Source organism: Scyliorhinus canicula, chromosome 7 (assembly GCF_902713615.1).
Source record: "Scyliorhinus canicula chromosome 7, sScyCan1.1, whole genome shotgun sequence".
In the NCBI taxonomy this organism is placed as follows: domain Eukaryota; kingdom Metazoa; phylum Chordata; class Chondrichthyes; order Carcharhiniformes; family Scyliorhinidae; genus Scyliorhinus; species Scyliorhinus canicula.
In genome coordinates, this window is record NC_052152.1 from 167345208 (window position 1) to 167372560 (window position 27353).

A 27353-nucleotide genomic window follows, 5' to 3' on the forward strand; every position below is an offset into this window, starting at 1 on the left:
AGTTTTATGTCAAGTTGGAGCCAGACATTTCTATAATCCTTGACAGTGACAAGCATTTCTGCAGGCCTGCCAATGGACCAAAAATTTAATTATGCATGCCCATTGTGTGGGATTTTGCCCTCTTGGGAGCTAGTACCTATTATTCCCTTTGGCCAGGTGGAAGCCCACGTGAGCTCCGGAACTCATAGAATCATAGAATTCACAATGCAGAAGGAGGCCTTTCGGCCCATCAAGTCTGCACCGGCTCTTAGAAAGAGCATCCTATTTAAGCCCACTCCTCCATCCTATTCCAGTAACCCAGTAACCCCATCTAACCTTTTTGGAAACTAAGGGTAATTCATCATGGTCAATCCACCTAACCTGCACATCTTTAGACTGTGGGAAAAAAAAAGAACACCCGGAGATAACCCTGGCAGACATGGAGAGAAAGTGCAAATTCCACACAGACAGTCATCTGAGGCCAGAATTGAACCCGGGATCCTCATCACAAGCACATCCACGTTATCCTCCAAGGTATGTGCGGTCCCAATATCAGAGCTAAAATAGCTATGAGTGTGAGGTATAATGACAGTTGATGGGATTCTCCGTCAGCCGATGCCGGAATCGCGAAACGCGATTGGGCTGAGAATCGGTTTTGACGCCAGAATCGAGGTGGACGCCAGGTTCATGCAAAATTACTATTCTCCGGTGCCTCGACAGCGGCACCAACATGTTCCACTCCGCACATACAGTAAATGCCATTTGGATATCATTAGCGGGCCTGACATGGTATTCTCCGGGGCTTCCGCGATTCTCTGCCTTCACCGGGGCAAATTCCTGACGGCGAGGTTCACTTGTGCTTTCAAAAATTGTAAAACAGTCCCCGAGGCTGCTGAGGGGGAGGTGGTACGGAAAGACCCCCTCCAGATGTCCTCTGGCCTCTGCCGACCGATCAGCGGGATAGGTGTGCTTCAGCGCAACTAGTGCCATCTTGTTGGCTGGGATGAGTGTGTGTGGGGAGTGAAGTGTGTATATGAAACTGCAGCTTGTCAGCCTGCTGAGTGTCAATCACGGACACAGCAAATCCTGCACCGTTTCACATTGGAAGCGACTGTGATACTAGCTATTTAACAGCCGCTGAATCAGTCAAGGTGTGGCACTAGTTTTGCTGTTGCAGAACTCCGCAAATCCTGCCCTGGCGTCAACACTAGTCTCAGGAACGGAGAATTCCGCTGAGTGTTTCTTCTTCAGCATTATCTTGTCCCTCAAGGAGTTCAGCCTCCTGCACCACTGACTGACCTGACAGCAGTTCTAGTGAATCTGAAAGCATAAGGCATTGTGGCAGGGTTGAAGTGGCAGAAAGATGGAGTGGTAGATCATTGGGAGGGGAGGTGGTTGTCAAAAGCAAGAGATGCATAGTTACATCATCTGTAGAGAGTAAATGATTAAAGATTGTGGGCTGAGGGTGAAACAGGATTTGAGAAGGTGGATTAGGGATCTTTGTCATCCAAAATGGTATCACTCCTGCCACCTACTACTCACTGCCTTAGTGACAACCACTCCAGTGATAACCTGTCTCCTCTATGGGGATAAGCACAGACAGTTGTGCCTCCCCTACATCAGTGAGCTGCTGCTGCTGTGTATTAGGAGCCACCTTGTCCTGCAAGAAAGTGCAAAGTGTGTCAGTGATTGTAGTGCAATGTGTTTGGGTGATGTCCTTGCTATAGTTGAATAGCTGGCAATGTGTGAAATCTGTGAGATGAGAGTGTCTGACATGCAGCGGTGCTAGGTATGTGAGGGTAAAGTAAGAGTAGGAATCTGTGGTATGATTGATGGCAGATAAATCTTATTGTTAAAAGGAGCTTTTGTGTATCAAGCAATATGTTTGGCTAATGATGTAGATGGCAGGTTATGGAATATACATTTACCAGCTTTGACTATTCACATGGTTTCTTTTGACGTGGCATCCACTCGGGTCTAGAATGCTGACATTGAATACAATGGCTATCTGGCCCCCTGCTTTTTCAGTATTTGCCTGAAGGGTCTACTGGCTCCCTTTAAGGAAAGAGGAACTCTATCCTCCTGTACAATTCCTATGCCATGACCTCCAATGTGGCACCTGAGAATGTTGGGGCATGATTTCTGGCCTGTTGCACCATTTTTGTGGGTTCTTCCTGGTCCTCGGGTATAAAAGATGTAGATTTGGATTTGGAATTATTGTCACGTGTACTGAGGTACAGTGAAAAGTACTATACTGCGTACAGTCCAGACAGATTGTTCTATACATGAAAAACATAGGACATACGATGATAAAAGCTATGGATAAAGTAGAAATGGAGCAGATGCTTCCTTTTGTGGGGCATTCTAGAACAAGAGTTCATTGGTGGGATTTACCGTTCCCCGATGCTGATTTCGTAATCAGCAATTGGGCGGCAAATCCCTTTTGGCACCAAAATCGGGGGCAGGTTTTGTATGCTCTGCCCCCCCTCTGAAAAGACGTCATCGGCCGCACTGCATTGGGACAGTCTTACCCCATGTCACCTGAAGGCCCTCCCCCCATGCTCCGCCTCCAATGGGCTGAGTTCCCGACCACGCAGTTGACGTGTAGTCTCAGCGGTCGGGAACTCGGCGTGGTGGCTGCGGACTGTGTTCTGCGCCACCCCAGTAGGGCAGGAAAAGTGCTGCTGGCTGGGGGGGCTTCCGTGAGGGCAGAGGGGATTTGTGGGGGGGTCGCCAGGAGGTGGCCAGGGGGTTGCCAGGTAGGGGCACTATCTGACAGGTGGGGTATGCACACGGACGGTGCCATGTTTTATGGCGTGACCGCCGCATGTCGTCACCGTGCGCATGCATGGTCACGGACCCAGCCATTCTCCAGCCGCTTTATCGTGGAAGCCAGGAGTTTTATGCAGCACGGCTGCTAGCCCCTCACCAGTCACAGAGTCAGTGAGGGGGTGGCACCGATTTTTATGACGTAAAACGCCGCAGATCCTCCACAGTTAGGCTCAAAAATGGTGAATCCAGTCCTGCATTCTTAGGATAAGAGGTAGAAAACTAAGACAGAGTTGAGGAGAAACTATTCTCCCAAAGGGTTGTGAATCTGTGGAATTCGCTACCCCAGAGATCATTGGATGCTGGGACAGTGAGTAAATTTAAGGAGGAGTTAGACAGATTTTTAATTGGTAATGGGTTAAAGGGTTATTGAGAATGGGCAGGATGGTGGAGTTAAGTCCAGGATGAGATCAGCCATGATCGAATTGCGGAGCAGACTCGATGGGCCAAATGGCCTAATTCTGCTCCTATGTATATCTTATAACTCAACTCTTTTTTAGCCAGTTTGAACCCCTGCTGCAGCAAGTTGCACCTTACCTTCAAGAGGTGCAATCCTGGATTTAAGTAGCACAGGCTAACTTTCAGTGGTGTTAACCTTGCACAAGCCTGGGGCCATACAGCCACTTAACAATGCACACAGCATTGGACTGCATGCCGCAATCATTGTAATGAGGGAGTGCGTACGGGTGCTAATAAAGAGGGGATAGATCAACTTTGAAAATAAGTAACAGATACCTATGTATGTATAATTAGTCAACTAATGAAATGTTTATTGCTGGGTCTTTGATAGTTTCAACCAAAGAATAAAATAATTAGGAAATATTTAGGTATATATTGTAGTTTTTAAAATGTTGCAAACACATGAAAAGTTAAAATGTTTTTAAAAATCTATCCTATGTTGAAAAAACTATTTTATTATACAGTTGTGGAAAAAAATAAACTTAGTTTAAGACTGATTGCAAATTACGCAGAGAATATTGGGTGATTATGTTACACACATGCAATTTTAAAAGGTATTCGAGCAAGTGAATATTGGTTCCAGTTATTAAAAAACCAGGTCTTGCAAGAGGATCAAATAAATATGTGTAGGTTAGGTGGATTGGTCATGCTGAAGTTACCTCTTAGTGCTTAAAGATGTGCGGGTTAGATGGGGGCAGAGCAGGGGAGTTGGTCTAGGTGGCATGCTCTATCAGAGAGTCAGTGCAGATTTGATGGGCCAAATGGCCTCCTGCTAAACTGTAGGGATTTGATGGATCAAGTAAGTGCAAGGATGTATATTGCTGAAGATGCAGATATGATGTAAGAAAATGGCATTGAACAATAAAAGTGCAATATTATAGGAACCTACGGCGGAATTCTCCGACCTCCAGCAGGGTCGGGGAATCGCCTGGGGCCTTCGTAATCCGGGAATCAGCGGGGGCGGGAATCACGCTGCGCCGGTCGGCGGGCCCCCCGTGCCAGTCGGGGGACCCGCCGCGGCGATTCTCCGGCCCGCGATGGGCCGAAGTCCCGCCGCTGTCAGGCCTCTCCCGCCGGCGTGGTTTAAACCACCTCTGGTGGCTGCGGGAGCAGGCAGCGCGAGCGGGCCCCGGGGTCCTGGGCAGGGGGGGGGGGGGGCGCGGGGCGATCGGACCCTAGGGGGTGCCCCCACGGTGGACAACGATCAGGGTCCACCGATCGGCGGGCGGGCCAGTGCCATGGGGGCAGTCTTTTTCTTCCACCGCCACCTAGGCCTCCACCATGGCGGAGGCGGAAGAGACCGCCCTACCGCGCATGCGCCGTGATGACGTCAGCGGCCGCTGACGCTCCGGCGCATGCGCGACCACACGCCGGCCAGCGAAGGCCTTTCGGCCAGCCGTTCGCGGCGACTGGTGGGGCGGAAAGGCCATTCGCGGCGGCCGGCAGGGAGCGAAAGGCCGCTCGCACCGGTCAGCGGGGCGCCAACCCCTCCGGCGCAGGCCTAGCCCCTAAAGGTGCAGAGAATTCCGCAGAGTACGCTGGGACCCCCCGCCCCACCGGGTAGGGGAGAATACCGCCCCTAATTTCTATGGTCTGATATGGCAGTAAGACTTTACCTACATTTTAGCACAGTAAGGTAAAGTACCTTTTTTATAAATTGTATCACGAGTTCCTAACAACTTAGAAATTGAACTATTCCGGCGTCGGGCTGCCCCAAAGAGTCTCCACACCGTTAGGCGCCAAGCCCTAACATTGAGGGGCTAGGAGTGGTTGGCGCCACGCCAGCCGGGGCCGAAGGGATTTCGCCGTCCGGCGGAAGTCCGTGCATGTGCTGGAGCGTCAGCGGCTGCTGACGTCATCCCCGCGCATGCGCAGGAGACACTTCCGCCTCCGCCATGGTGAAGACTATGGCAAAGGCGGAAGGAAAAGAGTGCCCCCACTGGCACAGACCCGCCACCAATCGGTGGGCCCTGATCGCGGGCCAGGCCACCGTGGGGGCAACCCCCGGGGCCAGATTGCTCCGACCCCCCCCCCCAGGACCCTGGAGCCCGCCCACGCCGCCTGGTTCCGCCGGTAAGGTAGGTGGTTTGATCCACGCCAGCGGGAGACATGACAGTGGCGGGACTTCGGCCCATCGCGGGCCAGAGAATTGCCGGGGGGGGGGGGGGGGTCCCGTCGACCGGCGCGGAGCGATTCCCGCCCCCGCCGAATCTCCGGTGCTGGAGAATTCGGGACACGGCGGGGGTGGGATTGACGCCGGCCCCCGGCGATTCTCCGACCCTGCGGGGGGTCGGAGAATTCCGCCCCAGATTTTTAATGTACCTGCTGGATAGCAGTGTTCCCAGAAATACGTTGCAGTGAACTTCAAGACAGGAAGCCGATCAAGGAGTTCACATGACCTCAGAAACCTTGACAGCCAGTCCTGTTCACTGTCTAAATATGAGATGAGTTTGTTATATTGTATTTATCATATTGAAAAGAAGGATGGCCAATTTATATTGTTAGGGTTTCTCTATTTGCAAATTCATGCTATTTGAAATATCACATGACTTAAGACAAAGCGAGTCCTGAACATTTTAGCTGGAACAACCTGAACATGGAAGGTATTTTTGGTCCACCCTGCAGATTCTATTCAATAACTAACATGTGTTCATATCGCATTCACAAGAAAAAGAAAGTCCTCTTTAACCTTATGCCGCGCGATTACTGACCAAAAACTATTCTTGATTTTAGTGTATTAAAATTATTAGCTCTGTGTACGGGCGTTTTTTGCTTCCTACACTTACAATAATAGTGTTAAGGGTGCCAAAGCCATTTTTGCCCGTACATTATGATATCACGTCAAAATACCAATATAGAAGACGTATTTAAATGTGTTTGAGGGAGCCAATACAAGGCAAGAGGAAGTAGAGCCCCCCCCCCCCATCTATCTCATAAACAGCAGATGTGAACACGGCAGGGGTTTGATATTTCTGCACTTTATATCAAATAATAGAATGACATTCAGAATCAACCTGCTCCAGAGGACCAGAGGATCTAATACCACGGAAACGAAACCGAGTGAGATGCTTGAATCGAAAGACTTCCTATTTGCTGCCTTTTCACTGAGAGCAGACATACTTCACATCATTTCGGTCTTTTAACAGAGCCTTTAGCCCTGTCCGTTGGTTAGACTTGCAAAGTCATCCAATCCCGCACACAAATCATTTCAGTAATTTATAAAGATATGTCTGCATTGTGCAACACCCTGGCAGTGCCCAATGTCTCCCGTGTGTGTGTGGCAACATGCTCTCCACGTTATTCCATGTTGTTTTTTGTAGGCATTGTGGGTGTTGCTGCGGTATTTCCTTCCACAATGATATGGCATTCCTCAGGTAAAACTCACTCTTTGATTCCGTAGTCGAGAGAATTTTAAAAAGAAACACGCATTTCACACTGTTCCCCGATCAAGCAACAATACGAGGCAATGGAAGTGACAGCCGGAATGTGGAGATTGTAAAAAGGGTACACCACACTGCACCATTCAAAACTACTTGGGGGAAAAAAAATCGCAAAATCCTGGTGCCTTTAATTTTTAGTTGAAGTTTGTACTGCAGCAACAAAACAAGGCAAGACCGCCTTTCGAGGCACGGATCTATTGTTGTGCAATGTGTGTGTGTGTGTGTGTGTGTGCACTGTGATATACCTACAGCGAATCGCAGTGTTTACCTTCTGAGAGCTGAACGACTGAGTCCAATGGTACAAGACGATGCTGTCGCTGTCTTTTTCGCTTTTCTCAGATAAAAATCCCGCCTGCTCTGCGGCCGGGGTGCTGCTTTGGTCGCCTTCGGTGACTTTTCCATCGTTTTCTGTGGTTGAGATCGGCCACCAGCTGCAGTTTGAGGCAGGAGAATTCTGAGACGCCATGACAGAGAAACACAGGGCGAGAATCGAGGGGGGAAAGCATCAACCTCAGCATCAGCACCAAAACCAGAAACAGGAAGAGACCCAGCAACCTCCAGCCTGTCACATCATTTTAATATGTATTAGATATGGGGTGTGCGTATATTTTATATATATTTATATATATATACACACACGAGGTGGAGTTATTCTAAGAAAGTACATTTGAGAGTGATGAATACTTGTAACGATATACACATCTACTATCATGGGCTGGCTTATTGTATATTATAGACTGGGACATCCAATCGTGTGGAGTCTCGCAGGGTTTAATTAAATTTCGTGTGCACTTGTGGTTATATCTCGCAGATAAGAGGTTTCGCCAGGTGGAAACATCCTACTATTGTGAAATACAGGCAGGTTGCTGGGTTCATCCTGTAGCACCCTGTCAGATAGCATCTATGGTATACTAGACCTCTGTAACAATAGTTTGACATAATAGGCACAGTTTTATTATAAGTATGTATATTCTGGGGTGCTAAGTTATTTTTTTTAGTTACGATAATGCATTTATCAAGTAGAAAATAACAGTTGGGTCCAAGGTGACTCAGGTGATGGAATATTTCATCATATAGCACATTGACCTTGATCTGCACAGCACGTGAACATCCATTTGGAGGTTTGAGGGAGGGATTCAAAATCATGAGGGGTCTGGACAGAGTAGATAGGGCAAAACTGTAGCCACTGCTGAAAGGGTCAGGAATAAAGTAATTGGTAAAATAAACAAAAGTATATGAGGAAAAACATTCCCATGCAGCAGGTGGTTGGGGTCTGGAATGCTCCGCCTGAGAGTGTGATGTAGACAGGTTCAATTGAAGGATTTGAAAGGGAAACAGACTTATCTGAAACGAAGAATATGCAGGGAGAAGGCAGGGAATGGCGTTAAGTGAGTTTCTCATTCGGAGAGACAGTGCTGACACGATAGACCAAATGGCCTCATTCTGGACTGTAACAATTCTGTGATTGCGTGTGATTCAAATGTTAGAAATTGCTACCAGATCTGAAAATATTTTGAAGCTAAGTGAAGGCTTAAGACCATGAGCTGGATGGTTTATGTAAATAATCTGTCTGGCCTTGTATAGAGCTACACATCCAGGAAGACCCTGGTTTGATCCTTGATTTTTGCCACCATAGCTGATGAACTAGTGATAAGGACATTACAATTGATACATAGAAGATAGGGGCAGGAGGAGGCCTTTTGGCCCTTCGAGCCTGCTCCGCCATTTATCACGATCATGGCTGATCATCCAACTCAATAGCCTAATCCTGCTTTCTCCCCATAGCCTTTGATCCCATTCGCCACAAATATATGCAAGGACACTGCGAACAGCTTTAAACATGTCTTTACATGTGTATCTGTAACTAAATTCAGTATGTTGCTGATCAATTTGTAGATTTAATAATATAATTGCTTGATATCCAAGAACTCTATCCTTCTGAGTAAGTTTTGGTAAAGTTGGTTGTCCTGCCTCCCTCTGGGGTGCTTGAATTACTTTTTGGGATATCAGTGTGGTGGTTCTCAATTTGAAAATGTTGGGTAAAATTTCAACTTTAGTTTTATAAAATGGGAGATATTGGATAAGCAGCCTATTATAAACCCTGTCTCATTTTCTTTTACAATTATTTCAATAGAGAAAAAAGATAAGCAGACATTTAACAGCAGCTGACAGACCCTACCTTGCATGTCTATGTTAGTTTTGGATAATAGTTCATTCTAATTTCAATTCTAAGAGAAACGGATCTGTTTTATAACCAATGACATGCTTTGAACTTCTGTCTCTATCATTTAAATGTCAAAGTTATACTTTAACATAAACAGAAAATACTGGACAATCTCAGAAAGTCTGACAGCATCTGTGGAGAGAGGATGGAGCTAACGTTTTGAGCCTGGGTGACTCATTTTCTTCCAGACTCGAAATGTTAGCTCCCTTCCCTCTCCACAGATGTTGTCAGACCCGATGAGATTGTTCAGTATTTTCTGTCTTTGTTTCAGATTCCAGCAGCCGCAGAATTTACTTTTACACTTTAACATCTCATGCTACCCTTAGAGACTTGTGCCCTTTTAGCATTTTTGTTACATTCTGAACCCTCCTCCAGATTTACCACGTTTCTTGGAACCTCTGAATACTCCTTCCCCTTTCATCAGGTTTCGGTGTGAAAAACAAATCTTACATTTAATTTTCCAAAATAAAAGCCTTTACCCCACCCGTTTCAATATCTGACCAATCAAGGTAACTTGTTGGTATCAATCTTTCACGGCAGACACATATCAAGAAATTATAATAAGCATTTTTAATTATCCGATTGCAAGTAGACTAGCTAATTAGATGGCAAAGTAATTTTATTGTCTCTGGCCTTAAGTGATGACAACAAGAGAGTGCTAGATAGGCTGGTTCTCTTTTGATGTTATTTTTTTTTTGGGGGCGGGGTTTGGTTGGAGAATATATCTCCACTTAATCTTGATAAACTCTGGCCATCAACTAGAAACAGGTGTTGTCAAAAAACACCGTTGTTCTGAAACTCCAGTCTGAGATTCATCTGGTTCTCAATGTTACAAAGGTTTTGAGTCGACGCCCACTTCAAGATTTGAAGTTGCCTACATTATAACAGCGAATACAGTTCAAAAAGTACTCAATTGGCATTAGTGCACTTTCGGGATGCCCTAAGGTTATGAAAGGTAGGATATAAATATAAGCCTTTCTTTTTTCTTTAATTCCTTCTGGTTTTCCAAAGTTCCTTCCAATTGTTGGGAACACAATTTTAGATCCGTTCTTATAACCGTGATACTCTGTCTTTGTCAGAAAATTTATATTAATTACATAGGCATCTTAATGAAGAATGGCTTCTTGGATGTGGTACTGGAACACTGCCAATGCCCAAGGAACCATTGTCCAGCAAATATCATGAACCTCATCAGAGAACATGTCAATGCCCATGGAACCATAGTCTAGAAAATGTCATAAACTTCATCAGAGAACATTGAAAATAAAAGATACAAGAGGGTGATAATGTATGTAACATGTTGGCCAATATAAATTTACAGAAAATTACCCCATTCTTTATATCTCCTGTACATGTGCAGCGATATATGTTAGCAGATTGTAAAAAAAGTTTCTATATTTCTAACATAAATTGCATTTTGATTAATCATTTGCATCCTTAGTGATTAATTGTAATTTAATACATTTATATAAGTTGCTAAAATATGTTAGTTGCGGTTAGTCTCATAATTCTAACAGCTGCATTAACCGGCTGATAGTGTCTGTTTACCACAAGAAAATATCCCATGAAAAAAAATAAGAGGACCCCTCTAATCGCAGTAGATCTTTATGAAGACGTTAAGGTTGGCATTCTCCTTCTGTTCATGGCAGTGGGATTCTCCGGTCCCGCTGCAGTGAATGGGAGATTTAGTTGAGCCATGTTCCCCTCAGTCGACAACCTGCTCCTCACATCCCTGCTCCCACTCATGTCCCACGCATGCTAGACTTCATCACCATCTGACCTGGCAGGACTGCCGTCTACATTCTCCCCATCTGTCTCATTGCAGGACAAACTCGAGCAACACTGGCATGAGTTGGCTCAGCCTACCGGAGTCATGCCCGAGCTGAGATACCTAACGCCCTTTGAGGACCGAGCCCTTGAGCTGGCAGGCAATGAGCAGGACCGCATCTGTGCAGGGGGCAAAGTGGGGGCAGCAGACCAAAGTGAGAACATAGAACATAGAACAGTACAGCACAGAACAGGCCCTTCGGCCCTCGATGTTGTGCCGAGCAATGATCACCCTACTCAAACTCACGTATCCACCCTATACCCGTATCCCAACAACCCCCCCCCCCCCCCCCCTTAACCTTACTTTTTAGGACACTATGGGCAATTTAGCATGGCCAATCCACCTAACCCGCACACCTTTGGACTGTGGGAGGAAACCGGAGCACCCGGAGGAAACCCACGCACACAGGGGGAGGGCGTGCAGACTCCGCACAGACAGTGACCCAGCTGGGAATCGAACCTGGGACCCTGGAGCTGTGAAGCATTTATGCTAACCACCATGCTACCCTGCTGCCCCATCACGACATGCAGCCATTGTCCAAGCCTTATGTGAGTTAACCTTCTCCCATCATTTATCCCTCATAACGCGGTAATGCTATCTCTCTCCCCTTGCAGGTCAAGGGTGACATGGTGGAGACAAGAATTGAGGAGGCATCACAGCTGTCACCCGCATACTCCACCAGCACAAATACTCATATCTCGATGCATCATGAGACAGCAGCAGACAGTATTCAAAGGGCCATAATTGGTATGCACTTCACCCGACCATGGGTTTAGAACAGCAGTTAAGATGATCATCAAGTGTGCATAGCTTATGGAGGAGAAACAAATTATAGATGATTTGAAAGGTCTGTGATATATCCATATGCTAATGTATAGTCAAAGAAGTTAATGGGGGCAGACAAATGAAAATGAGGGCAGCAGAAGGCATAATCAAAGAACAACAAAGGTTTGAGTCCTGAAAGACGTGCTTGTTAGGTGAATTGTGAGTGTGGCGACTAGGCGATTTTCATAGTAACTTTATTGCTGTGTTAATGTAAGCCTGCTTGTGACACTAATAAAGATTATTCTAATAATAGACCAGACCTGAGAAGCAAGACAGGCAGTTACCAACTGGCAGTCTCAAAAAGTGGACAGGCCAGTTTCCAGCCACCAAGACTGAAGGCCAAGTTTATAGAAAACAAGCTTCTCAATCTTATAACCAATGTAGTGTGGAAAACCTTTGTAACAGCCTTTTCAAAATATCTTTGCCAGACCAGGAAAAAGATGGTCGCCAGATTTGAGTATCATCCTTATAGTGTGTATTAACTAAAGGTGGTTATTTAATTTGGATATTTCGGCAGCATGCTTTGTGACAGGTGGGATTAACTGATGGCAGGCTTCTGGGTAACTGACAGGTGAACACCTCACAGCTGAAGATCTACAGCAGGCGGACAAAGGAATGTCGCAGAGAACCGGCAGCCCAGAGGGATGCCGGTGCTTAAGATACAACTGAGCCTCAGGCTGTTGATGTGCCCCTCGGTCTGGTCATTCTCGAGTTGCAGGAACTGCAAAGGAAGAGATCAGGAAGGGATGATAGCATCCCTCATCGGACTGCAATGCCGATTGGAGGAGTCTCACTGCCTTCTGTCTGATGAGATGGTATCATCACCCCGATGCAACATGGCCAACACCGTGAGGGTGGTATCCGCAGTGGAAACTTTGATGTGCACTCCATGGTGGGGTATGCCCACTCCATGGTTCAGCTCATGACCTCCATGGCTGATGGCATGAGATCCATGGTGCAGAGCTTCAACTGCATGATGCAGGCACCAGTGGGGATCCACAAGTGTCAGCGCTAGAGGACAGCGCAGTTTCTGGATTTCACTCCAGCTGTCTATCTGATGCATGGAGGAGCCCAGGGGCCCCGGGCATCCGAAGCTCTAGAGGTCTTTCTCTGAAGTTGTGGTCTCCCAATCTGTTGGTCAATAAATGATCGTTCTGTGCCTGAGACTCTTCCATTTACTTTGTGGAAAAGAAAAAACCACAACACTGGGGATACACTTAGATGTAGCGGGAGAGTGAAGAAGAGTAAGAAACAATAGGCACGGCTAAACCTAAGCACTACATAGAACATACACAGAACATACAGTGCAGAAGAAGGCAATTCGGCCTACCGAGTCTGCACCGACCCACTTAAGCCCTCTTCCACCCTATCCCCGTAACCCAATAACCTCTCCTAACCATTTTGGTCGCTAAGGGAAATTTATCATGGCCAAGCCACCTAACCTGCACATCTTTGGACTGTGGGAGGAAACCGGAGCACCCGGAGGAAACCCACGCAGACACGGGGAGAACGTGCAGACTCCGCACAGACAGTGACCCAGCGGGGAATCAAACCTGGGACCCTGGCGCTGTGAAGCCACAGTGCTATCCACGTGTGCTACCATGCTGCCCGTGCTAGCAGAGGTCAATTACCATATGCAATATTGCTCTTGTATTAAACATCATCTTGTTCACCCAAACAGATCCTCCACATTGTTATTTCATGGCACCATGCTCTGCAACCCCCCTGCACACACTCAGTGCTTTATCTCTATGGAGATTGAGGATGGCTATCGCCTGGAGTCCTTCCTCCTCCATGTGGTGTCCCTCACTTCCCTCCTTAACCTCTACCTCATTTGAGGAGATGTGGTGCTCCTCCATCTTCTCCTGGTCCAGCTGCTCGCCGCACTGCAGTGCCAGGCTGTGCAGAGTGCAGTACACACTGATGAGGGACACCCTCTGGGGACAGTATTGGAGGACTCCCCCACACCAGTCCAGACACCGGAACCGCATCTTGAGCAGTCCAATTGCCTGATTGATCAGTACAGACGTCGACCCATGAGCCTCATTGTTGTGAGTCTCAGCGGGTGTCTGTGACATCCTCACTGGTGTCATCAACCCCAAAGAGTCATACCTCCATCCCCTGCTCTCCCACAAAGGTGGATGGCATCTACAAGTGCTGCAAGATGTAAATATCATGGATGGTCCCTGGGCAATGGGCAGACACCTGCATGAGGCGCATTGTATGGTTACAGACAAGCTGGATAATGAGGGGGTGCAAACCCTTACAGTTCATAAATGGCTGTCATGTAGATAGCAGAGCCACATGCGTGCAGTTGATGACACCTTGCACCTAGAGCAAGCCTGCTATGTGGGCAAAACCCATGGCCCTGGTGTTCTGGCTCGCATCATCCCAGTCTAAGTTGATATACGTGTAGGTCCTCGCGAATAGTGCATCTGTGACCCCCATTATGCACTTGTGCACAACTGACTGGGAAAAGCTGTACAGATCACCCATACAACCCATCACAAACCAGCTGTCTAGCCCATTGAGCTAAACCAGCCCCTGCATGTGTAGAGAGTGGGGGTAGTAATGGGGTGGGGGCGCATTGGGAAAGAGGTGTTCGATAGTTACATTTTTCTGTAAGTTTAATTATAATGCTGTACATAATAAGAGGTTACTTGTGTTAAAGTTACAAACCTGGTGTCAGGGTAAACCACACATCAGTCAGTTTAATCATGCTGGTGGGAAAACATTTTTAAATGATCGTCATAAACAAAATGAACAATAACGTGGACAACTGCAGGTTAATCAAGGAAAGCCAGCATGGATTTGTTAAGGGAAAATTGCTTCACTAATTTGCTTGAAGGTTTTCGATGAGGTAACAGAGACTGTTGATGAGGACAATGGGGCTGATGTGATGTAAACGACTTCCAAAAGATGTTTGATAAAATGCCACATATTGGCTTGTCAGAAAAGTTGAAATCAAAGGGACAGTCGCAGCATGGATCATAAATTGGCTTGAGTTAAAGGTGTTCCCCAGCGGTCGGTACTTGGACCACTGCTTAATTTGATCATTATAAAATGAATAGCCACAGGTAAGATTTGCGTTTGGGGGGGAGGGGCGGGGAGGAATGATGAAGTATTTTCTTAGTGGCAAAATCAACTGCAGAATATCAGTCTACATGAACATCAATAGTGGAGATAAAAACAAAAAAAAGATGTCCTGTGAATATTGGGAATCGGAAGTAAAATCAGAAACTGCGCAAAATACATAGCCTGTTCAAATCACATCAGTACAAAGGAAAAATCTGTTTTCATTTGAGGTGTAGACCCTTCCTCAGAAACTAATAAAACCTCTACCTTATAAATTCCGTTTAACAGATGATACTTAAAGATTGATACTTAAAGACCTAGATTCGTGGAGCACGCACATATTGACGCATGACCTCAGTGCGCTCACTAAATGACAACAGGAAAATGCACACAGGTCTGTGGACTGATTAATCAGAGACCTGGGAGTTGCAGGAACCTGTTGCAGATCTAAGGACAACTCATCAGTTGCGAGATTGAGGCACAAGGTGAAAAGCCCCCCAGATAATGCTGGACAATCTCATCAGGTCTGACAGCATCTGTGGAGAGAGAACGGAGGTAACATTTCAAGCCTTGGATGTATCTTTGTCACAAGGTGAACTTGTTTGGGGCCAACTGAAAGATTTGTGAGTTTGGGGGTGAGGAGGGAGAGCAGGAAGTCAAGAGAGGAGCAAATGTCAGGGAAAAATCTTTAATAAAACTAATTTTTGAAAAAGAGAGGGGCAAATGGCGGAGACCATCAGCCCGCAGTTTAATGTGGAGCTGACAGGAGAGGACTTTGCTTCTCCATGCTCCACAATAAACAATACTCACATTTTGGGTGTCAGTCATTAACAATCCCATTACTGCTGACATGTCTGGCTCTGGGGCATCTGAAAAATACTGATTGGTGCATGGACAGTACATTACCAGTTTCACAAAAGGAATTTGCGTACCCAAATTTTAAAAAAATGTATTTTATTCCAAAGTTATATAAAAGGTTATACAGCATAAACAATTCAGGAGGCAAACTCCCCAACACACAACCATATAATTTGTGCAAATATTTCCCTTTTTCACCCCTCTCCTTCCCCCCCATTCCCCCCATCTTCATGGTGGACAGCTCCTCAAACACGGCCACGAACATCCCCCATCTTGCCTCGAAGTGCTCCGCTGAACCCTTTAATTTGTATTTGACCGTTCCCAGCCGAAGAATGTCATACAAGTCCCTCAGCCAGGCCACCACCCAGGGCGGCTTGGCTGACCGCCACTCCAACAGAATTCTTCGCCAGGCAATCACAGAGGTGAAGGCCACAATGTCGGCTTTCCTCTCCTCCATCTGCTTCGACTGCTCCGATATCCCGAATATCGCCACCAAAGGGTCCTGCTCAACCTCCTCCCCCACTATCCTTGCTAGCGTCATGAACACTCACGCCCAGAAACTCTCCAACTTTGCACAACCCCAGAACATATGTGCGTGATTCGCTGGTGACCGCCCACACTTCTCACCACTCGTCTGCCGCTCCCTGGAGAAGCCATTAATTCCTGCCAGAGTCATATGCACCCTATGTACCACCTTGAACTGTATCAGGCTCAATCTTGCACATGAGGAGGTCGCATTTACTCCTCATAGTGCCTCACTCCATACTCTCCAGTTTATCTCCCTCCCCCAGCTCTCCTTCCCACTTCTCCTTAAACTACACCACCTGCTCACCTCCCTGCTCTCCCAGCCAGCCATATTGTCTCCGATCTTGCCCTCCCCTTCCACATCTGGAAGCAGCAGATGCTCCAACAGAGTGTACCTCGGCAACCTGTGGAACTCTTTCCAAACCTTTCGCATGAAGGCCCTTACCTGCAGGTACCGAAACTCACTTTCTCTCGGGAGCTCTACCCTCTCCTTCAGCTCCTCTATACTGGCAAACCACTCTTCCAGGTACAGATTCCTCACCTTAACCAGCCCCACTTCTCTCCACTTCCTATACATACCATCTACCCCCGCACCCCGGCTCGAAACCATGGTTTTCGCACAGCGGCGCCAGCACCAATATCCCTTCTATCCTGAAATACCTCCTCAGGTGGTTCCAGACCTTTACCATGGACTGCACCACTGAGCTCTCCATGTATTTCCTTGGCGCATTGGCAATGCCACCGTCACCATAACCCTCAAGCTGGACCCACTACAGAATTCTACCTCCATCCTAATCCATTCTGTCCCCTCTCCTTCCCACCACGTTCGCCGCCCAGTAATAGTGTAGCAGGTTTGGCAATGCCAACCCTCCCTTCTGCCTCAAACTCTGTAACAGGGTCCTCTTAACCCTTGGCAGCTTCCCTGCCCATACAAAGTCTGAGATAATCATATCCAATTTTCGATTGGACAAAGATCAAAAGTGTCTGGAATATGAACAGGAACCTTGGCAGAATATTCATCAGATTCAAGTGCAATGTGTCCCACCTCTTCAGATCTCCCTTGCCCTACACTGCTGCCCTATCACCCTCCCCGTCATCAACCTATCAAATTGCCCTGCAAATTTTTCATCCTTGCCAATCCCTCCTTGGGGGGTGCCTCAAATACTCCCTATCTACCTCAACTATCTTGTTCATTAACCATTCATATTCCTCCCTCCTTTCCCTATCCGCATGTGTCATGAACAAGATACATTCCCCCTTCCGGACCACCGCTTTTAGTGCTTCCCAAAATGTGGCCGCCGACATCTTCCCATTTTAGTTCAATTCTATATAATCTTTATAGTGCAGTCCGCACTTTATTGCAAAACTCTCTATTTGCCAACAGCCCCGAATCGAGCCTCCACCCCGGCCTCTGCTACCGTCCCGATCTAAGCTGAATCTCCAGTCAAGGGGGCGCATGGTCCGAAATTACTATCCCCGCGTAATCTGCCCCTCCACCCCAACCAAAACCTCCCAGCTCACTACAAAAAAGTTGCTTCTTGAATACACCCGATAAACATGTGAGGAAAAAGAAAACTCCCTTCCCCCTAGGTTCTTGAAACGCCGCAGGTCCACCTTTTTAATAAACCCGCCCTGCTCCTTTGCTACTCGTATCCTACACATTGACCTGGGGCTCGATCTATCTACCCTCTTTTCTAAGACACAATTAAAATCTCCTCCCATAATCAACTGGTGCGTGGCGAAGTCCGGGGATCGCTGCCAGTAACCCCCTCATAAAACCTAATTCTGTGCATACGCATTCACCAGTACCACCGGCGTCCCCTCTAATACCTCGCTCACCATCACATATCTCCCACCTGGGTCCCTCACTTCGTTTGCGTTCACAAACCCTGTTTTCATGCTCATCAAAATGGCCACCCCCATGACTTTAAATCAAACCCCAAGTGGAAAACATTTCCACCCATCCCTCCCTTTCTTAGCCTAACCTGGTCCTTCACGCGGGGGTGCGTCTCTTGCAGAAAGACCACCTCCGGTTTTAAACTCCTTAGATGCACAAACACCCGAGATCTTTTTACTGGTCCATTGATCCCTCGCACATTCCATGCTTTCAGCCTTATGCTTCAATTCTCCTCTACCATCTGCCATCCTACCCTTTTGGCTCTACCCCCGTTAATTTCATCCTATACCTGACCCATCGAAGGTGGCTCCTTTCTTCGCCCTGACCATGTTTCTATGTTTCCTCTCCAACCTTGCCATGATGCAACTCCCCCCCCCCCCCCCCCCCCCCACTTCCCTCAGCCTACTCCCCAACTCATTTCTGTTCACCAGTATTGCCAGCCAGTGTGGCATCTCCTGCCCAAAGGCTTCTTCTCCTGGCCCCCTACCCCTCCTCCACCCTCAGCTCTTTGTTCTGTGACCTCGTCCTCCCCCACCCAAACAAAGACTCATCTCGAAACACAGGTCACCTTCTCCAAAGACAAACAAAATGAAAGAGCACAGCCACAGGAAGCAGGAGGGCCGGGGATGGGGTGTGTGTGTGCGGGGGGTGGGGGGGAATGGGTGGGGGAGGGGGGGGGGGGGGGGAACAGCCGTCCTCTTACAAACTTTTCACCCCTGCTACCCTTTGTCAACCCAACAGAGAAAAGAAGAAAACCCCTCCACATCGGAGGAAAATAAACCCCCCTCCCTTAAACCCCACTCTACCCGTATTATCCATTATTCCAGAGTGCCAACACCTTCGTCTCCCAAAATTATACAGTTCTCCCCCCATTCACCTGAGGAAGGAGCAGTGCTCCGAAAGCTCATGTTTGAAACAAACCTGTTGGACTTTAACCTGGTGTTGTAAGACTTCTTACTGTGCTCACCCCAGTCCAACGCCGGCATCTCCACATCAAAGATGTGCAGGTTAGGTGGATTGGCCATGCTAAATTGCCCCTTAATTGACAAAAATAATAATTAGGTACTCCTAAAGTTTAAAAATAAATAAAAAGATATAACACCAGCTTGGCCATGTTGAACCCCACACGCTGTTTTGCCAGCTCAGCTCCAATGTCCTGGTATATTTGGACCTTGTTCCCCTCCCATTCGCTGTTCCACTTCTCCCTGGCCCATTGCAAAATCTTCTCTTTCTCCACATATGTGTGGAGTCTCATGATTACCGCTTGCGGCAGCTCCCCAGCTCTTGGCTTCTGGCTCAGAGACCCGTGCACTCTGTCCACCTCGGGGCCCTTGTTCAGCACCCCCTCTACACCAGCCCCGCCAGCATCCTTCAGGCAGGCTATTCACAGATTCTGCCTTCTCGTCCTGTTTTCCTGCTCCTCTACCTTTGCTCTCAATGTCTTGCAAAGGTCTCCGAAGGGCTCCATCTTCACCTCCAGTGTCACCACTCTATCACTGTGTCCAGAGATTGCCCTCTCAATCTCTCGGATCTGCGATCCCTGCGGCTCCAAACATTTCTCCACCCTCTCTATCGAGCCTTTCAACGGTGCCACAGCCCCATCGATGGCCTTCAAGCGATCCTCCTGCATCTCCTTCCTCTGCTGACGTAACTCTTCAAAGAACAAAGAAATTTACAGCACAGGAACAGGCCTTTCGGCCCTCCATGCCTGTACTGACCATGCTGCCCTTCTAAACTAAAACCCCCGACCCTTCCGGGAACTATACCTCTCTCTTCCCTTCCTATTCATGTATTTGTCAAGACGCCCCTTAAAAGTCACTATTATATCTGCTTCCACTATCTCTCCCGGCAGCGAGTTCCAGGCTCCCACCACCCTCTGTGTAAAAAGCTTGCCTCGTTCATCTCCTTTAAACCCTGCCTCTTGCACATTAAACCCCATGTAATTTATTCTTCCACCCTGGGAAAAAGCTTCTGACTGTCCCCATGCTACAGCTCCCCCTGTGCAAGAGAACCCTGTGCTAGAGGACCCCCTATGCTACAGCCCCCTATGCTACAGAATAGGCTATGCTACATCCCTCCCCCCCCCCCTTATGCTTGGGAACCTCCCAACGCCCCAGGCCCTGTGCTAGAGAACCCTCCATGCTAGACCCATCTCCACATGCTAGACCCATCTCCACATGCTAGATCCCTCACCACATGCTAGATCCCCCCCATGCTATAGCACCCTCTGTGCTAGAGACCCACCATGCTAGACCGCCCGTGCTACAGCCACCAATAGAGAACCCCCTTGCTAGTCCCCCTCCACATGCTAGACCCCTCCCTCCACATGTTAGACCTCTCCCCTGCACATATTAGATTCCTGTGCTGGACCCCTCATGCTATAGCCCCTTGTGCTAGAGAATCCCCCTGCTATACCCCCCTCCCCTGCTCGTACTACAGAACCCTCCCATGCTTAGGCCCAAAATGCTAGAAAACTATCCATGCTAGACCCCCTGTAGGAGACCCCCCCCCAATGCTACAGCCCCCCCCATGCTAGAGAACCCACCATGCTAGACTCCTCAATGTACTAGTCCCCCCACTTGTTAGACCCCCTTCACATGCTAGTCCTTCCCCCTTCCTTGTTGAAGGCCATCAACTGTTATACTGTTATACCAACTTGCACTGACCTTACCCCTCCGCCATCTTTCCACTAGCTGCTGCGCCACAGGTCTCTTCCAACTCCTTGGCCAGATCCTTCACTTTCTTCTGACGGGTTTGGTAACCAGCAGACATGCCACTCCCAGGGGAACTTCTCCTCTCACCTTCAGTTATACTTTTCCGTTGAAGTTTGACTCGATTTCAAGGAAAAAAGAGCTCTTTTCTACACCTTCAAGCAGGAGCTGCCCTGTGTGCGACCACTCACACCATAGCTGCCAACGGAAGTCTTCTCTGGGCCTCATACCTGTTTCAGACATGTGCCTTCCTGGAAGAAGCAATGACGTAGTGGTACTGTCGCTGGACTAGTAATCCAGAAACCCAGGATAATGCTCTGGGGACCTAGGTTCAAGTCCCACTACGCCAGATGGCAAGATTTGAAGTTTAACGGTAACCATGAAGTCATTGCCGATTGTCGTAAAAACCCATCTTGTTCTTTAATGTCCTTTCGGGAAGGAAATCTCCCATCCTTATCTGGTCTGAGCTACATGTGACTCCAGGGGCGGAATTCTCTGACCCCCCGCAGCGTCGGGGAATCGCCCGGGGCTGGCGTAAATCCCGCCCCCGCCGTGGCCGGAATTCTCCGCCACCCCGGAATCGGCGGGAGCGGGAATCACGTCCTGCCAATCGGCGTGCCCCCCGCGGCGATTCTCCGGCCCACGATGGGCCGAAGTCCCGCCGCTGACAGCCCAATCCCGCCGGCGTGGTTGAAACCACCTCTGGTGCCGGCGGGACTGGCGGCGCGAGCGGGCCCCTGGGGTCCTGGGGGGGGCACGGGGTGATTGGACCCCGGGGATGCTCCCACGGCCCGCAATCGGAGCCCACCGATCGGCGGGCGGGCCAGTGCCGTAGGGGCACTCTTTTTCTTCCGCCTCCGCCACGGCCTCCACCATGGCGGAGGCAGAAGAGACCCCCCCAACCGCGCATGCGCCGGTGGTTACATCAGCAGCCGCTAACGCACCGGTGCATGCGCGGACCGGCAAAGGCCTTTCGGCCAGCCCCGATGCCAGACAGCGTAGTGCCAAAGGCCGTTGGCGCCGGTTTTGGCGCCATCGGCGGAGCGGAAACCACTCCGGCGCGGGCCTAGCCCCTAAAGGTGCGGAGAATTCCGCACCTTTGGGGAGGCCTGACACTGGAGTGGTTGGCGCCACTCCGCTACGCTGGGACCCCGTCCCGCCGGGTAGGGGAGAATCCCGGCCCAGGTCTGCAGCAATGTGGTTGACTCTTAAATGCCATCTGAAATGGCCTTGCAAGACACTCAGTTCAAATGGAATTAGGGATGGTCAGTAAATGATGGTCCAGCCAGTGAGGCCCAAATCCCATAAATGAATAAAAGAAAATGTCTACTGACCAACCAGATCAGAGATGGCCAATGCATTTCTTTCTGAAGAAAAATAAAATGTTTGCCTGGCACCCTCCATACTGCCTTCCCTGGTGCCCATTTTGAACCTTTAGAATTAGGGCGCCACAATCTAATGTCCAGGCCACTGACCTCTTTGCGTACACAGACACTGCAGGGTTTTTGGGACCACACATAAATTAATATTGTTCATGCTGCTAGATTTTAACTTTCTGTAAATGAATGGGTTTTAATGAGTTAAAATTGGACCCTATGTGTTGGCATAACTTGAATATTAAGATGTTTTCATGATGACATGAAATATATGATGATTGTGTCCAATGGCAGTACAAAGTCTGCCAAAATATGCGCAGCCTATATTTGTTGCATGTTTAAATTACATACACTGCACACTGATATCTAGAGCTGCTCCTCAATGATGGCACGGTGGCACAGTGATTAGCCATGCTGCTTCACAGCGCCAAGAACCTGGGTTCAATTTTGGCTATGTGTAACTGTCTGCATGGGTTTCCTCCGGGTGCTCCGGTTTCTTCCCACAGTCCATAGATGTTAGGTGGATTGGCAATGGTAACATTGCTCCTTAGTGTCCAGGGGTGTACAGGTTAGGTGGGGTTACGAGGATAGGTTGGGGGAGTGAACCTAGGAAGGGAACTCTCTCAGGGGGTCAGTGCAGACTCAATGGGCCAAATGGCCTCATTCTGAAATTCTAATCCAATATTCTATGACTCAGGAATAAGAAACAGCAAAGATGTCACAGACTTTATTTGGACATTGATTTTTAGTGTTTGTCTCATTTTTATGTATAACATATTTAAGGTTAGTTTCACAGCTGTCTCTCTTCTGGGACAGTAAGAAGTCTTACAACACCAGGTTAAAGTCCAACAGGTTTGTTTCAAACACGAGCTTTCGGAGCACGGCTCCTTCTTCAGGTGAATGATTTCGGAGCCGTGCTCCGAAAGCTCGTGTTTGAAACAAACCTGTTGGACTTTAACCTGGTGTTGTAAGACTTCTTACTGTGCTCACCCCAGTCCAACGCCGGCATCTCCACATCATCTCTTCTGGGAAGCTTACAGACAGGGATCTCTCTGATGGGAGGTCTTTGGGGGGGGGGTTCTCGTTAATTAGGGGGTCTTAGTGGGAGTTTCTTTAATTAGGAGGTCTTTGGTGACAGGGCAGTGCGTGGTGTACGATGGGGGTGGGGTGAGAAAGTCTTGCATTGTGGTGGGGAGGGTGGCCCACCGATGGACTTTGGGGGAATCTCTTAAAAACCACATTGGTCCTCTGCGAGATCCACCACGTCTGGTTCACTAATGTCCTTTAGAGAAGAAAATCTCCTATCATACCTGGTGTGGCCTGCATGTGACTCCAGACCTACAGAAATGTGGTTGACTGTGAAATGCCCTCTGACTAGGCCTAGCAAGCCACTCAGTTGTATTCAACCACCATACAAACACAAAAAAGGAATGAAACTGGATGGACCACCGGGAATCCGCCCAAGCACTGGAAATGGCAACAGCAAACCCAGCTCTATTAACCCTGCAAAGTCCTCCTCACTAATATCTGGGGGTTTGTGCCAAAGTTTGGAGAGCTGTCTCACAGACTAGTCAAACAATAGCCTGACATAGTCATACTCACAAAATCATACCTTACAGACAATGTCCCAGACATCACCATCACCATTCCTGGCTACGTCTTTTCTCACCAGCAGGACAGACCCAGCCGAGGAGGTGGTACAGTGGTGTACAGACAGGAGGGAGTTGCCCTGGGAGTCCTCAACATCAACTCTGGACCCCATAAAGTATCATGGCTTCAGTTTAAAAATGGGTAAGAAAACCTCCTGCTGACTACCCCATACCATCCACCATCAGCTGATAAATCGGTAGTGCTCCATGTTGAACATCATTAGGAGGAAGCACTGAAGGTGGCAAGGGCACAGAATATATGTTGGATGGGGAACATCGGTGTCCATCATAATGGCTGGCTCGGTAGTACAACTACAAACCAAGCTAGCCAGGTCCTAAAGTACATAGTTACCAGACAAAGACTGCAGCAGGTGGTAAGTGATGCACTATCAATAACGACGAGACGAGAGTAGAGGGTAATCGAGGCTTTATTAAGCCGAGATATGTGGCTTCCTGCAGCTGCGAACAGAATGGGAGCAGCTCGGTGTGCACACACATTTATACTCTGCCTACTGGGCGGAGCCAGCAGGCAGAGATCTACCCCCATACCTGTAGTACAGGAGCCTTACCGTATTACCTCTATTGTACAATCAGTGGTGACTACCACATTCACCCCTTGTTAAAAAAAGAGTCCAGCGGGGGTGGTGGAAAAATTTTACAGGTTTGTCAAAATTTAAAGTTTACAGTCTGGTGAAAATTTACAAATTCAGCCTGTCGGGTGCCTTGATCTTCCGCTGTGAGCGCCTCAGTCCCGGTGGTGATGCAGGCGCCGACTTGGTCGCCTGTGGCTCCGGGTGCGTGCTGTCCTCATCTTCATCCCCAGGTGGAACCAGTGGGAGGACGGATCGTCCTGGGGCGGGGGCTGTAGTGAGGTGCGCTGGGGGAAGTGTGGGTGGCGCCGGGGCAATCGGAGGGGCGGGTGTCAATGTTGGGCCGTGCATGGGGATCCAGCTGGTGCCAGGTCCCTGAGAGAGACTGTGTCCTGGCGCCCATTGGGGTACACCCCGTACTGTGGGTTTACGTGCCATAGTTGTACTCTTTCGACCAACGGGTCCGTCTTGTGGATCCGCACGTGTTTGCGGAGGAGGAAGGGTCCAGGAGCTGCCAGCCACATTTGGAGCGAAACCCCAGAGGTGGACTTCCTAGGGAAGGCAAGGAGACGGCCTTCCAGACCGTCCCATTCTCCCTATCCACCTGCCCATTTCCCTGGGGGTTGTAGCTGGTCGTCCTGCTCGAGGCAATGCCCTTGCTGAGCAGGAACTGATGCAGCACATCACTCATAAAGGACCCAACCATCTTCAGCTGCTTCATCAATGACCACCCTTCTATCTGGGGTGTTTGTAGATGACTGCACAATGTTCAGCACCATTCGCGTCCCCTCAGATAATGAAGCAGTCCATGCAAAAATGCAGCAAGACCTGAAAAATATCCAGGCTTGGGCTGAGAAGTGGTAAATTACATTCATGCCAGACAAATACCAGGCAGTATCATGGTAAAACTCTTAGGAATATAGAAAGTCAGACAGATCTGGGCGTGCAGGTCCACAGATCTTTGAAGGTGGCAACACAAGTGGACAAGGTAGTCAAGAAAGCATACGGAATGCTTGCTTTCATTGGACATGGCATCGAGTATAAAAACTGGCAAGTCATGCTACAGTTATGTAGAACCTTGGTAAAGCCGTACTTGGAATATTGCGCACAATTCTGGTCGCCACACTACCAGAAGGATGTGGAGGCTTTGGAGAGGGTGCAGAGGAGGTTTACCAGGACATTGGTCTGGAGGGTGTTAGCTATGTGGAGAGGTTGAATAGACTCGGCCTGTTTTCATTAGAAAGACAGAGGCTGAGGTGACCTGATCGAGATCTACAAGATTATGAGGGGCATGGATAGAGTGGATGGGCAGGCACTCTTTCCCAGGGTGGAGGGATCAGTCAGCAGGGGGTATAGCTTTAAGGTCCGTGGGGCAAAGTTTAGAGAAGATGTGCAAGGCAGGTTTTTTACGCAGAGGGTGGTGAGTGCCTGGAATGCGTTGCCAGGGGAGGTTGTGGAAGGAGATACATTACCGGCGTTGAAAGGGCATCTTGACAAACACATGGCTAGGATGGGTATAGAGGGATACGGCAGAAGGAAGTGCTGAGGGTTTGAACTGAACAAGGCATATTAATACTGTGGCTACCAGAGCAAGTCAAAGGCTAGACATCCTATGGCGAATAACTCACCTCCTGACCTCCCAAAGCCTGTCCATCTACAAGGCACAAGTCAGGAGTGTAATGGAAGACTTGCCTGGATGAGTGCAGCTCCACAACACTCAAGAAGCTCAACACCATCCAGGACAAAGCAGCCCGCTTGATTTCTCTCTCTTCCACAAACATTTAAATCCTCCACCACGAGGAACAGTGGCAGGCGTGTGTATCATCTACAAGATGCACTGCAGGAACTCGCCAAGGCTCCTTAGGCAGCACCTTCCAAACCCACAACCACTACCATTTGGAAGGACAAGTGCAGCAGATATATATCGCCGTTCCTTCACTGTCGCTGGGTCAAGATCCTGGATTTCCCTCCCTAACAGAACTGTGGGTGTACCGACACTTCAGGGACTACAGCAGTTTAAAAGGGCAACTCACTACCACCTTCTGAAGGGCAACTGGGGATGGGCAATAAATGCTGGCCTAACCAGCAACACTCACTCCCGTAAATGAATTTTTAAAAAATGGCAGAGAATCCAGCCCTTTCTTTTAATTAGTGAAGTATGTCAGTTCCTTTTGAATTACCTGGCTCCTGCCCAGAATTATTTTATATTGGTGATTCTATAAAATACTAATTGGTAATGCATATCGAACCACTTTTGAAATAACGTCAATGTTATAATTGGCCAGCACAGCACTGTAAACCTCCTGCTATAATCACTCAGAATAGTTAACTTGCCATATTGATGTTGGTTATGTGGTGGTGTCACATGTTATAATTAGGTGAACAACAGAATAATTTATTTAAATTAGGGTCCTGTGCTTCTTGCAAGACCTGTTTCAACATGCGATGTGCCAACTGACAGGAAGGACCCCCCGCCTGCCCTATTTAAAAGGATCATGCGATACTTGCAGGTTAGAGACTAGTTTATCATTTCAGACTGCTAGTAACTTTTCAATGCTTTGGTGTCTTTTTAGCAATCTTGAAATTTCACTTTGTCTAAACAGAGCAAGATTTTGATGTTGTTGTACTGTTAGCAGACTCAGATAGTTTGGCTGCTGTCATGGATGGTCTTATAGGGCTGCTTTGTGAATGTAGGGCAATGGGGGGCAGCAATGAAGATATCAAAAAGTAGTAACTGGTGCTTTAATGGAGGAAGGAGGGCAGTGCACAGGACAGTATTCCGGAGTACTTCTACATTGGGCTTGATTTTTTGGGTCCATTTGCAGCGGACGCCACTCCCATTATGGCTGCTAAATCACGTGAGAGGGTCACAATGGGATTTGTGCTGGCGAGATCTCAGTTTGAGATCATCCTCCCCACCCCACGTCCACCAGATAGGGCGTGAACCTGACTTTCATAAATTTAAATTCACTTAAATATTATTAAGTGGCTTTACGCCCAATACGTTCCAGCCTCGTGTGATGTTCCTCCCTAATGTTGGGGGATGCGGAGATAGCTGGAGGCCCAGGAGCTGAGAGCCAAGGCGGGG

General features: G+C 48.3%; 2 protein-coding genes across 6 annotated transcripts in view; one reads left to right on the forward strand and one right to left on the reverse strand.

Moving 5' to 3' along the window:
• Nucleotides 1–14357, reverse strand: part of gdap1l1 (ganglioside induced differentiation associated protein 1-like 1) — a 98766-nt gene extending 84409 nt beyond the window's left edge. The window contains exons 1-2 of one of the 2 annotated variants that reach the window (XM_038803226.1): nucleotides 14264–14357; nucleotides 6976–7138 (exon numbers count right to left, since the gene is read on the reverse strand). Coding sequence is in view for 1 of the 2 variants with exons in the window: in XM_038803225.1 (XP_038659153.1) it covers nucleotides 6976–7161; nucleotides 13414–13575 (348 nt within the window). In the remaining variant the exon portion in view is untranslated. Of the gene's footprint in view, nucleotides 1–6975; nucleotides 7162–13413; nucleotides 13582–14263 lie in introns of those variants that run through there. The other variant, XM_038803225.1, reaches the window with a different exon arrangement.
• Nucleotides 14358–14538: 181 nt separating this feature from the next.
• Nucleotides 14539–27353, forward strand: part of jph2 (junctophilin 2) — a 184639-nt gene continuing 171824 nt past the window's right edge. The window contains exons 1-2 of one of the 4 annotated variants that reach the window (XM_038803221.1): nucleotides 14539–14661; nucleotides 14948–15214. The gene's annotated coding sequence lies outside the window, so the exon portion shown is untranslated. Of the gene's footprint in view, nucleotides 14662–14947; nucleotides 15215–23701; nucleotides 23818–26673; nucleotides 26776–27353 lie in introns of all 4 variants that reach the window. The other 3 variants (XM_038803222.1, XM_038803220.1, XM_038803218.1) reach the window with 3 other exon arrangements.